At 36.0% G+C, this 12500-nt stretch overlaps 1 protein-coding gene across 8 annotated transcripts in view; it reads right to left on the minus strand.

The window, feature by feature from the left end:
- LOC113823798 (TBC1 domain family member 31) overlaps positions 1 to 12500 on the minus strand; it is a 13072-nt gene that overhangs the window by 175 nt on the left and 397 nt on the right. For 3 of the 8 annotated variants that reach the window (XM_070115748.1, XM_027376487.2, XM_070115749.1), the window contains exons 2-16: positions 12068 to 12176; positions 11329 to 11463; positions 10779 to 10894; positions 10237 to 10412; positions 9682 to 9830; positions 7225 to 7381; positions 6247 to 6343; positions 5226 to 5461; positions 4707 to 4921; positions 4062 to 4195; positions 3629 to 3801; positions 3214 to 3354; positions 2877 to 3056; positions 1629 to 1743; positions 424 to 1075 (exon numbers count right to left, since the gene is read on the minus strand). In XM_070115748.1, coding sequence (XP_069971849.1) covers positions 966 to 1075; positions 1629 to 1743; positions 2877 to 3056; positions 3214 to 3354; positions 3629 to 3801; positions 4062 to 4195; positions 4707 to 4921; positions 5226 to 5461; positions 6247 to 6343; positions 7225 to 7381; positions 9682 to 9830; positions 10237 to 10412; positions 10779 to 10894; positions 11329 to 11463; positions 12068 to 12159 — 2226 coding nt within the window. In that variant the 5' untranslated portion in view covers positions 12160 to 12176 and the 3' untranslated portion in view covers positions 424 to 965. Of the gene's footprint in view, positions 401 to 423; positions 1076 to 1628; positions 1744 to 2876; positions 3057 to 3213; positions 3355 to 3628; positions 3802 to 4061; positions 4196 to 4706; positions 4922 to 5225; positions 5462 to 6246; positions 6344 to 7224; positions 7382 to 9681; positions 9831 to 10236; positions 10413 to 10778; positions 10895 to 11328; positions 11464 to 12067; positions 12177 to 12500 lie in introns of those variants that run through there. The other 5 variants (XR_011398214.1, XR_011398213.1, XR_011398212.1 and 2 more) reach the window with 5 other exon arrangements.

The following is a 12500-nucleotide window of genomic DNA, read 5'->3' on the forward strand; positions in this document are numbered from 1 at the left end:
ATAGTCCAGATAACACACAAAGGGTTTATGGGTTATTCTTTATATATATATATATATATATATATATATATATATATATATATATATATATATATATATATATATATATATATGTATGTATGTATATCACTGATGATGAACTTGATCTACAGTGCCAGCTTTAACATAACAAAATGGGCATGATCTATAGAAGAACTGGCAGTTTATATCATTTCTCTGTTTCATATTAAGAAGTCTCTCTGTATTTGCTCTTAAAAATAGAAAGGGTTATTACATGAAATCATGTGTTTTATTCTTCCTCTCCAGCAATGTGCTGACTCCTATCCATTGCTTGTGCATGTACTAAAGAGCTATGGTTTTGTTTTGTCGTGTTTGCTGCAGCCACAATGCATGGAACCCACTAAAAAGATAAACACTAAATTATTTTACCAAAAAAACAGAGTTTATTGATATATATACATATTTTTTATATTGCCAATTATTTCCCCTTTGAATTTGTGATAGAACAAGTTTTAATACCTCTTTTATATGTCAGAGGGAAGCTATCCCTTAGGAAGAATAGATCTAGAAAAAGAAAGCTTGAAAGGCTTTACACAGCTATATATTTAAAACAAAACTTCACAGGAAGTGAAACAAAGAAGTGTTGTAATATAAATAGATGAACATTTTGAGTACTTTTGGAATGATCTCTTGTAATAACTAAGTATTTACATCAAAATGTACAGCTCATTATTCTTTATGACTAAGGTAGAAACTTCTAAAGCATATTGGTGAGTGCAGATTCACCTTATCTTCTTGAAGTAGAACATTATAAATATATACATATAGCTTATATACACATAATTTTGACTCATGATTTCAAAACTAATCATTTATACATCTCACATAGAAAAAATTCTCCAAATTGTGAATTATAAATCAAACCTCTAATTGCAAATCTACCACTGGCCAAATACAACACAGCCTTAAGAAGCATCAAGCTCTGCCGTTGCGAGATGCCTTTTCCGCAAGTTGAGAATGCTGTTGAGACACTCCTCCTCTTGCTTTTCGAGGTCTTTCCTTCCGATCGTATATACTGGAATGGGATGATGTGAATTTAGATGGAGGGGCAAAGGAAAGGAGGAATAGAAATAGAACAAGAGGGAGAGGGAGGGAGGGAGGGAGGGAGGGAGAGGGAGAGGGAGAGGGAGAGGGAGAGGGAGAGGGAGAGGGAGAGGGAGAGGGAGAGGGAGAGGGAGAGGGAGAGGGAGAGGGAGAGGGAGATGGAGAGGGAGAGGGAGAGGGAGAGGGAGAGGGAGAGGGAGAGGGAGAGGGAGAGGGAGAGGGAGAGGGAGAGGGAGAGGGAGAGGGAGAGGGAGAGGGAGAGGGAGAGGGAGAGGGAGAGGGAGAGGGAGAGGGAGAGGGAGAGGGAGAGGGAGAGGGAGAGGGAGAGGGAGAGGGAGAGGGAGAGGGAGAGGGAGAGGGAGAGAGAGAGAGAGAGAGAGAGAGAGAGAGAGAGAGAGAGAGAGAGAGAGATTGAAATTGAAAAGAAAATGTCATCTTACAAAAAGAAAAGAAAATGTCATCTTACAAAATCAAGTTATATCAGGAACATAACGCGAAGCAGTAAAAAGCAGAAAAAGTCTCACCCATTTCCTCTTTTTCAGCCAGACGAGATGTATCCTCTGTAGCTTTACTCTGCTTATGCTTCAGGGCCTCTGTCCGCAGGCTTAAATTGCGCAGTTTCCTCTCTACATTGCCCCTCTGGAATATCAGAATACCAGCTGGTTTGAGAATGGTGACAGTATGATAGAACAAGAAGAAATGAAATGAAGGAAATCTGGTATTAGTCTACTAGAAATTCTGCATAATCACAAATGTTCATTAGCAGTTCACTTGGCAGATGTAACTTTAATAATATGTCAATCAATCCTTAAACAATAAGAATACACACTATGCTACAGTCCCAATGCAAACATGTTCATCCATGTTTGAGATCACCCTTGACCAGGCCTACCTCAACTCTCACATGAATTGGCCTCACTTACTACTAACTTCGACTTAATCCGTTTTAAATTCATTAATTCTATCCTGATCTTATCTATTCCAATTTGATTTCACCTATTCTAAATGAATCTTATCTATTCTAAATCAATTTCATCTATTCTACCCTAGTCAAACCTATTCTTACCTAATCTCATCTATTCTAACCTAATCTCCCTTATTCTAACCCAGTCTTGTCCATTCTAAACTCGTCTCTTTTCTACCCAGGTCACACTTGATCTCAACTAAATCTAATCTTAACCCAATCTGAACCCAGCCAAGTTTGATATACACTTAACCTAATCTAATGAAACTGCATCTACCAAAGCCTCATTTAATTTGAAATAATCTTTTCTAATCCGACCAAACCCTTACTGAACTTAATCTAGACCAAGCCTAGCCTGACTTGTAATTAATAAAAATAAAATCTATCTTCATTAAAACCATGTGAAACTATACACACACACTCAAACTTAGACTTAGTCTAAACAAATCTAATCTCATACATTTACACCAAGCATAGCTCATTTTATCGAATGTAATATAACCTAAGCTTGAAAAAGCACACTATAATAGCAACAGTAATCAAAATAACTATGATATAATAATTATAATGATATAAAGTACTAATGAAGATATAATAATACTCATAAAATAATGATAATGATAATAATGATAATAATAGTAAAATAATGATATTAATTGTAAAATAATGATAAAAATAATGATAATTATAAAAAAGATAACAATAATAATAATGATGATTAATGATTTTTTTTTTTTTTTTTTTAATGATAATGATTGTAAACACAGCAGGTTATGCCATGGTGACATCAACGAGTTAATTTCCTAACCTCTTCTTCGCGAGCATCCCTTGGCCCAATGTTGAAGATGGGCAGGCCTCCTTTGGGCATTGGCTTCAGCTCTCCAAAGAGTTCCTTGGGAAGGGTCTCAGCACTGGTGTTTTGGTATATGAAGTATGCTTTGTCTATGATATGCTTGACTGAAATCCATGCTTCTTGGCTGTAATAGGTCTGTGAAAGGATACAAGTAAAAAAAAAAAATATGATATTATTTTTTTTAAGACAGATTATAGATAAGCATATACTTCAGTCATATTGCATAATTAATAGATCATGTTATTATGAAGCAACATTACTCAGTTAAGAGGCCCTTAGCACATGGACATACCTTCACGTCCTGGGCATCTTCACAGGTCAAGAGGGTGTGGCGTGACTTGATTGTAAATGCAGCAGCGGCACAGGGTAGGAATGAAGGCGGGTTGGAGAAGATGTGGTCCCACAGTACTACCCAGTCTTCGTTGGAAAGAACCTAATTTTTGTGTGAGGTTTTGGACGGTTGAAAGTTGTTCTAGTTAAGTGAGAATTGGTTGGGTATGACTATTCTTTTTTACTGTATATATTATCAAGTATACATTAATCAAGGAAGGGAGGGAGGGATGGAGAGAGAGAGAGAGAGAGAGAGAGAGAGAGAGAGAGAGAGAGAGAGAGAGAGAGAGAGAGAGAGAGAGAGAGAGAGAGAGAGAGAGAGAGAGAGAGAGAGAGAGAGAGAGAGAGAGAGGGGGGGGGGGGGGGGGGAGACATACCCTGGAGAAGGCATTTGTAAGTAATGACCAGGCATAATCTTCAGCTGTGACTTGAAGTTTCATTAAGTGTGCAAGCAAGACTGGGTCATTCTCGCAGATCAGTCGTTCAATCACAGTTAGGATGGTGACACTAGGTTTAGGCCAGAATTCAAACCATAAACGACACCAGTTCACTGCACAGTAAAAGGAAATCAGGCTCAATTAGGGTAGGGTTTACAGAAGGAAGCAATATTTTCTTTGCATTTACAGTATATGACTTTTCATCATCGCACAATGAAAAACAATTAGAAACATAATAAAAAAAAAATCAACTTGATGACTATGCACTGCTCAGTATTGATGGCCAATATAATAATCATAGTGACAGGCATGTTAAAACAACAACCATGACAACAAAATAAAAATGCATTCCCGCACACACACGGAAACTTACTGATGAATGTCACAGCAACCTCAAAACACAGCAGCCGGTTGCTGTGGAAGAACTTAACGAAGGGGAAGATGAGCTCTGGCAGGTACTCTATACTCGACAGGAAAGGAGCCCAGTGCGCCAAGCAAGAGAGTGTGCTGTTGGGAAAGATTCATTATAATAATTTTCTTTTCTCATTCCTTAAAATCCTTTTCTTTTCTCTTCCTTTGTTTTATTCAATAGGGAGACAAATGTGGATAATGAGGTGAAGGATAGGAAAGCATAATAAATGAAAAGAGTTCAGGTTTATTAGAAATATTTTCTTACACTCCTCTCTTATAATGAGCCATTAGCTATCCTTACTTTCTTTACCAATAAAGAGACACAACTTTAAACTCACATGCTGAGGTACAGACATAGAAAGAGACAGAGAAAGAGAGAAACAGTGAAAGACGGAGAAGGACAGAGAGCGAAGAAGTAGAAAGAAAGAAAGAAAGAAAGAAAGAAAGAAAGAAAGAAAGAAAGAAAGAAAGAAAGAAAGAAAGAAAGAAAGAAAGAAAGAAAGAAAGAAAGAAAGAAAGAAAAAAAAAGAAAAAAAAAAAAAAAAAAAAAGGATAACAAACTGATGAACTTAAACTGAGAGACAAACGAAAAGTATTTCTTAGTCACCCCTGGAGAGTTTTGAGTAACGATCCATCTGACAACTTGAGCACCTCCTTTAACCCTTCGAAGGCTGAGTGCATCCCCTTGTCGAGCAGTGTGCTGAACACAAGGTAGTTGCGTGGTAACTCTAGCATGGATACCCAGATTAGGCTTCGGTATTTTTCAGGGTATGACTTGAATTCCACAAGGATAGGATACCATTTGTTCCTGTCTAGTAGTTCCTGTGGCGGTTCAAACAAATTGAAAGGAATTTAGGCATATTACAGGATACAAATATATGAATCTTAAGTTACAGGTATAAAGCAGTTACAAAATATATACATATACCATGGGACAAAGAGGAAGAAAATAAGAAAACGAGAGGAAGAAAAAAAGAAAAAGAGAGGAAGAAAAAAAGAAAAAGAGATGAAAAAAAAAAAAAGGAAAAAGGAATAGGAAAAATTTCAAGATTAATTTCTAAAAAGTAAAGAAAAAAAAAAAAAAGAAGTAATGACAAAGAAAAAATATACATTGTTTCAACAAAACCTTTAACTCCTTGTGTTTTTCCCGTTTCCTCTTATCTTTCTCTCCTTCTTCCTCCTTCCTCTCAGGGACTTCCATCTTTTCAATGATCTTGAACTCAACGTCCCTCTTCTTTATGTTGCGGAGTTCAACATTCTTAGGGTCCTCGGGGAATAGGGCGTTGACTGGGTAGACCTTCGTGATGCTGTTGGCATATGACACTGCCAAGAAGTTGCCATCTTCACTCACACTAACTGAATCTTGTGGAAAGAGAGGGACAATTTACTTGTTTTTTCATTATCAACATCTTTATTAGAGGGGAGGGCCTCAAAAGGAAGGCAAGAGAGACAGAGAAAGGTGAAGGAGGAGGAAGGGATGAAGAAAGGAAAAGGAGAGGAAAAATGAAGTAATAGAGACATGACTGATTACTGCCATATTATGCTTTCACATTGAGTATGCGAGTGTGAGTGAGTGAGTGTGTGGGTGGGTGAGTGAGTGAGTGTGTGGGTGAGTGAGTAAGTGAGTGAGTGTGAGTGAGTGAGTGTGTGGGTGTGTGTGTGAGTGTGTGAGTGAGTGAGTGAGTGAGTGAGTGTATGGGTGGGTGAGTGATGAGTAAGTGAGTGAGTGTGAGTGAGTGAATGTGTGGGTGAGTGAGTGAGTGAGTTAGTGAGTGAGTGAGTGAGTGTGTGGGTGAGTGAGTGAGTGAGTGAATGTGTGGGTGAGTGAGTGAGTGAGTGAGTGAGTGAGTGAGTGAGTGAGTGAGTGAGTGAGTGAGTGAGTGAGTGAGTGAGTGAGTGAGTGAGTGAGTGAGTGAGTGGGTGTTTATGTGCATGGATGCATGTGAACCATGATAATATTCATATTCTATAGTTTAAGATAGTCAACAAGTTTATAGTTTACCCTTTGTGAATAACATAAATATAATAACTTTCTCCATACTTTACAAACAGTTTACATAAATCAAAACTAATTTCTAACTTCCAGTAATTCACATTTGTATGATAATCACTCTCAATATAAAGGTAAAAAGCCAAAGTTCCCTTACCAATGTTGAACCTCTGAGATCGAACTGTCTTGATCTTTGTCATGCTTGTGAAGTCAATGATGTTAAGTACTCCTGTTGTGTTTAAAACGGCCAACACCTGCAATAATAATAACAGTAAACAATTAATTCTTTTCTTTTCCCAGTAAGCTAAACATTGTAATAGCAATTAAAATATACAATCACCCACAAACACCCACACCCATACCCACTCTTATGTGCATATGCACATGCACATGCACATTCACACTCACATGCATACCCACACATGTGCACATGCACGCACTTACGCATGCACACACACATTCTTGTATGTGGATGAAGAAATTATAGCAATCATGTGACCTAGTCAAGAGTATGGTGCAGTGGTATGGAATCCACACTTAAAAAAAGATGTAGATAAACTGGAAAGAGTTCAAAGAGCAGCTTCTTGATGGGTACCTACTATAAGAGGTATGAGCTACAAAGATAGACTACAGAAACTAGGACTTACTACTTTGGAAGAAAGAAGGAAAAGAGGAGGACATGATTATGCTGTTCAACCGTATTACAGGAATAATCAAATTAAACAAAGATGACTTTATAATTTTGAACACAGGAAGGACGAGAGGACACAATAAAACGTTGAAAGTAAAAAGAGGCAATAAGGATATCAGGAAATTTAGTTTGCCAAACAAAACTATTGAAGCATGGAACAGTCTTCAAAAAAACATTGTGTGTGCCAAAAATGTGCATCAATTTAAAGTTATATGAAATTTTAAATATTGCAGATGGGACCCTCTAAGCTCAGCTCTTCTCCTGAATTGAAACCTCTAGGTAAGAACATAAAAACAAACACACAAACACACACACACACACATTCCACAGATAATCTCATCACAATTCCTCCTCCGTCCCAGCCTTTCCCAAGAAACCCCAGTTCCCACACTAAACACCACGAAAACCTCCACAACTCCTGAAGCAAACGAAATGGCACCTCACTTGACAAAACCTGGGATGCACAGGTGGCAGGAAGATGGCCTGGTAGACGCTGTTGCACGAGGAGGGTAGCTGGACAACCTGTGAAACCCGACGGCCCACCAGGGAGTAGGTCACCATCAGGTGGCTCTTCCCTCCTCCTACGATCCACTCCCCTCCACTGTATGAGTGGAATAAAAAAAGGTTGATGAAGGATATGCTTAGTCTGTGTTTGTCTGTCTGTGAGCACAAACAATATAGATAAATGTTTTGTCCATTGCTTATAGAGCATAGTTATGTACAGGGTGAACCAAAAGCCTCATTTGTACAAGCATTTTCTTTTGCAGATCAAGAGGTGTGATGAATACTACTAGATTGCAAAGAATGGCAATGTAACATGTGTAACTTTTCTTCTTTTTTTATACGGGTAAAAATATATCTATATGTTTTCACTACTACCTTGCTAAATCCTGCTTAAAGGCTTACTCTGAACATGCTTGTATAATTGTTATTATATGCAGAAATATATAATCACATTAATGTATAAAGGGTCCATTCCTATAAAAAATATGATTTTGCTTATTTTACATAAATAAAATCATACACGAATATATAGAAAATACCTTATGACTAAGAATTTTGAAGGCTAGGCAACAGCTGTCTCTTTTTAGTCAGGTATTTTAAAAAGACAGAGAAGACAAAATGAAATGCAAAGGACAAAATCATGCATCTAAAATGAGCATAAAAGAGAAATCTAGTATTATAAAATCAAAGCTCTAGTTCAAGTCACCGCAGCTACAAAGATGTACAAAGGCAATAGGAAACCCTTCCTATATATATCAGTATCTTCTTTATAAGTCTGTGGTGAAGAGTGACACATAAGATCTATTCTGGATCTAATCCAACTGCTGATAAATATTAGGATTCATATGACACAATAATAAATGAAAGAAACATCTAACTACGAAAAGGAAGCAGTTAGAAGAGATAAGATATAAAAAGAGGATTATACCAATGAACTATATATACAAATAAGGCTGAACTATGGTTAATTCAACATGGAGATGGTAACCAGTTGATACCAGGAGTATACATATACATGTCACCTCCGTTACAAATGAGCTTAAAATGAGCTGTAGTTAATTAACATAATTAACTTTGTTTATAAGAAGATAGCTCCAAAAGTGCTTATTTGTCACAAAATCAAATACTAGACCTACCTGATGCCAATGCCCCCCCCCCCCCCATTTCTTTTTTTTCATTATCAATAACATTGTAATAATTATAATAGTGATAATGTTAACATTAATAATAACTGTATTTTGAAAAATTCATGAAAATCCAAGAAAACAGTAGACAAGTCAGCTAGACCTAGTACATTAATGCTCGGTGACTAAGCACGTCTGAAGCCATCTACGTATGAAAAATAATCAAAAGCAGAATCATGGAGGACAGTGCATGTACCTGGTGCTGATGAATTAATATAATAAGACAGAAACTCAAATATCAAAAAAGGAGGCCTTACAAACCTTGGCTTACAGGTATTAATGAGTGACTGTGGGGAAAGACATATATACAGAAGTTGTAGGAATTTTGCCTAGGTCTAAGAAGAGGGGAGAAATTACTTTCAAATTAAATTAAAGACTTTGCTTTCTGAACTCTGCAGCTTATACTCATTACACTACTGTAAGCAGAAAGTATTGTTCATAAATCCTTTATGTTTCCCTTAATATATACTATGTACACTGTCATTACATGAAAACATGAGCTAACAGCCATCATTATGTTGACCTGGAGGTAATGCAAATGTGTGTTGTATATAAATCCTATATCATGTTCCAACTAAATTACATGGGCTTTGGAATTGTTTTTAGTACTAGCCATTATTTATTAACAAAAACTACTATCTTACTCTTCCTAGAAAATAATTATATTTCTATCTTTTTGTCCAATATCTTAACATCACAATTAAATATATTCTGTCATCAATAGCATGTACAATCTCACTACCTATATGTACTAATAAACTGATTGCTATGAAATGTTTGAGATAAACTGTCTGATACATTTTTTCTTAAATTATTGTAGTTTTATATTTGAAGAATGTTTAAAGTAAGAAAATAAATCCTCTATGACATAAAAATTAGACACTCAGAAGACAGTATGAAAAAAGTTACTCCATTGATTCAGTTATACCAATCTCATACATAAATAACAAACCTATATAAATGGTCACACACAGATCAATATTCTAGTCAGTTATAGAATAAGATGTAACAGTTGAACATCACAAAGATGTAACAATTTCTCCTAGAAATATTAATGTAATAATGCATCTCAAGGAAGATGACAGAAGGAAAGAATTAAAGAAGTAACCCCTGCAAAAAATCCTGTATATACAAAAAACTCAAGATAAAAAATAAAAAATCAGACACCACAATATATCAACCATCCTCATTCAGCCAAAATATAGTTCTTTACCTTGAGAGTGTAAAGGCAGTAAAATCAAAATCAAGTCCACTTGGAGGTTCTATGGTTCTCTGTGTAGAGAGGTCTTGGCTAGGCCAGAGTAGCAGGCTGCCGTTAATAAAGCACACGACCAGTTCATCTCGCTGCCAAACATGTCCTGCCTATGTGGGAAATAGAATGAATGCATGATAATGTTCTTTTCTCTCCCAGTTTCTCTCTGTCATTATATGCTATCAATGTTGAGCATTCTACTTATAATTCACTTAAACAAATAGAATAAGTCAAATGTATCTTCACACTGAGAACACTAAATCACTGGTTTTATGAATCATACTAATTCTAGAGCACCCCAGTATTTGGCAGAACATTTTCCACAAACTTAACTTAAAACCAATGCATACACACATTCATAAACAATCTCTCCCTCTCTTTCTCTCTGTCTTTGTCCTTCTCTGCCTTGTCTCATATGGTCTCTGTCTTGTCCCATTCTCTCTCTCTCTCCCTCTCTCTCCACCCACCTCTCTCTATCCAAGTCTGTCTCAAACTATGTAACCCTAAGTATCCTACCCAAACCACAGCCACCCTGTCTTCCAGCCTCAGTTTGTTGGTTAGGGTGAGGGATGGCCATGACCACAAGAAGACCTCGTCAGTATTGTAGCTTAGCACAAGTGGCGACCGTGACCCCGAATGGATTCCCTTTGCTGGCGATGTGTGTCCCTCCATGACCACGACACTGCCATCATCTGTGTGAAGGAGTAAGAGGAAGATAAGAGGGAAGGGGAGACGTGAGATGCGAAAGGGAGGAAGGACGGATGCGAGGAGGTTAGGGAGGGATAGAGATTTAATTGTGAGATTTTAATGTAAATTTGCAGGTAAGGGAACAATAAGGGAGAAAAAGATAAGAGAATACAGGCAGTTAGAAAGGAGAGGGAGAAAAAGAGGTATATGCATGAGGAAGAATGAGGAGGAATGGAGGAGTAGAGGTCTAATTATATTGTAAGCATTGACAAAGTTGCTCAAAGAAGAGACTTGTATAAAAAGTAAACATATTTTATTACATGACCACAAATATTCATCTGGTAATAATGACCCCAAAGCAAAAAACTTACCAGCATTAATTCTATAAATCTTAGTTGCAGCAGTAGCAAGAAAGAGCATGTTTTCCATATATGGATGAAATACCAAGGCAGTACAAGGTTTTGCCATCCTCTTCAGCAAGTAAAACCTGTGAAATAAAATACATACACATATAATCCATTTTACATCAAATCATAACAAGATATGATGCATAATTGTGCCTCTTATTCCTAGTATTTGTAATCTTGCAAATCATATCCATTAAAAAAAGTCAAAAAGTCAAAATGTAATCAAAAGATAAAAAAAGAGAGGGAAAAGTATCAATGAATAATCATCTATCTTTTCTATTCTTGTCTGTCAAATCTTAGCAAAATGTATCTTAAAATCAATAACATTAACAAAAACAATAAGAGAATTAATATAATAATAATAAGACACAACCAAACAAAGAAAGGAAGAAATTTTCAAGAAGAAAAATCATAATCATATTCTTTGATTATCATACATTGAGATAAAAAAGTCAGATAAAATAAACAAAAAAGTTAATACATAAATAAATGAGCAAAGAAAATAAATGGTCACCTTTTCTCTTCATGATGAATAATGAAGAGTCTGTTTGAGCCGTCCTCCCCTTGCGTCACCACGGCTAGAAATTTAGAGTTGCAGCTCAGGGCTGATGGCTGTATTCCCCCCGTGCCTATAACCTCTAACAAACATCTGTAAAATAAGGGAACAGTCTATCTCTATTTCACCAGACTAGGAGGAAAATTAATATCCACCTGAATTTTTAAATACTTCAAGATTTGGCACTTAATTAAATTTCTCTTTCTTATGATATTTTAATAGTAGTCATGGTGAACTTTTATGTTACTTACATAATTTTACATCTGTTTTAATATTAACCAATTCTGGAAGAAAAAGACTCACTCTGGTAGACTACATTCACTATAAGAGTAACACCTGATGAAAAACAAACTAATAATTTACTTATATCATACTTTCTGAATTACAGTAAAATTCTCGCCTTTGTTATTCAATCTTTCTTCTTACACAAATTCTTATAAAAAATTAAAATTTGAGATTAGGATTTTGGTAAAAATCAAAATTTAAAATATTTCCTGGGAGGTGAGCCCAATTGGGTCATTATGAGCCTCAAAATAAAAAAGCATCATAAATAAGATATAAAAATCAATAACTGTTACTTTAATCAAGACTGAAAAATTGAAAAAAAGAAAAAACAATACAGGGGGAAATTCTTATGTTCTTTACCACATAATAAAGAGAAAAGTATGACACTGCTTACACCAGGAAGTAAACTCACGATAATTTTGTAGCAGACTTGAGGGACTGTAAGTTAAAAGTGTCTGGCCAGATATCGCCAGACACTTCATCCAAAACTACCTGACCTCGCATGATGATATCATCTGGAACTAGAAACAGAAATACAATAGTAATTAAAATGTGCTGTACCGAAATAATTCACAATAATAGTAATCCAAGGGCAAATTGAAAAAAGAAAATTAATGCACCTAAAAATCAATTAAACAATCTACACTTTGATCAAACATTGACAACAGATCTTTTACAAATATAAATCAGGTTCATGCAGATACCAAAAGCTAATAACAATGCATGTCATTAAAATCTTGACTTTAGTAAACTCTGTGCCTTGTATTCCTCAGAGAGTTAAAAGTATTCCCTCTATATACCTACTAGATGAATCTGAAAAGGACTCTCTGCATACAGAGTCATTC

Source organism: Penaeus vannamei, chromosome 38 (assembly GCF_042767895.1).
Source record: "Penaeus vannamei isolate JL-2024 chromosome 38, ASM4276789v1, whole genome shotgun sequence".
NCBI lineage: Eukaryota > Metazoa > Arthropoda > Malacostraca > Decapoda > Penaeidae > Penaeus > Penaeus vannamei.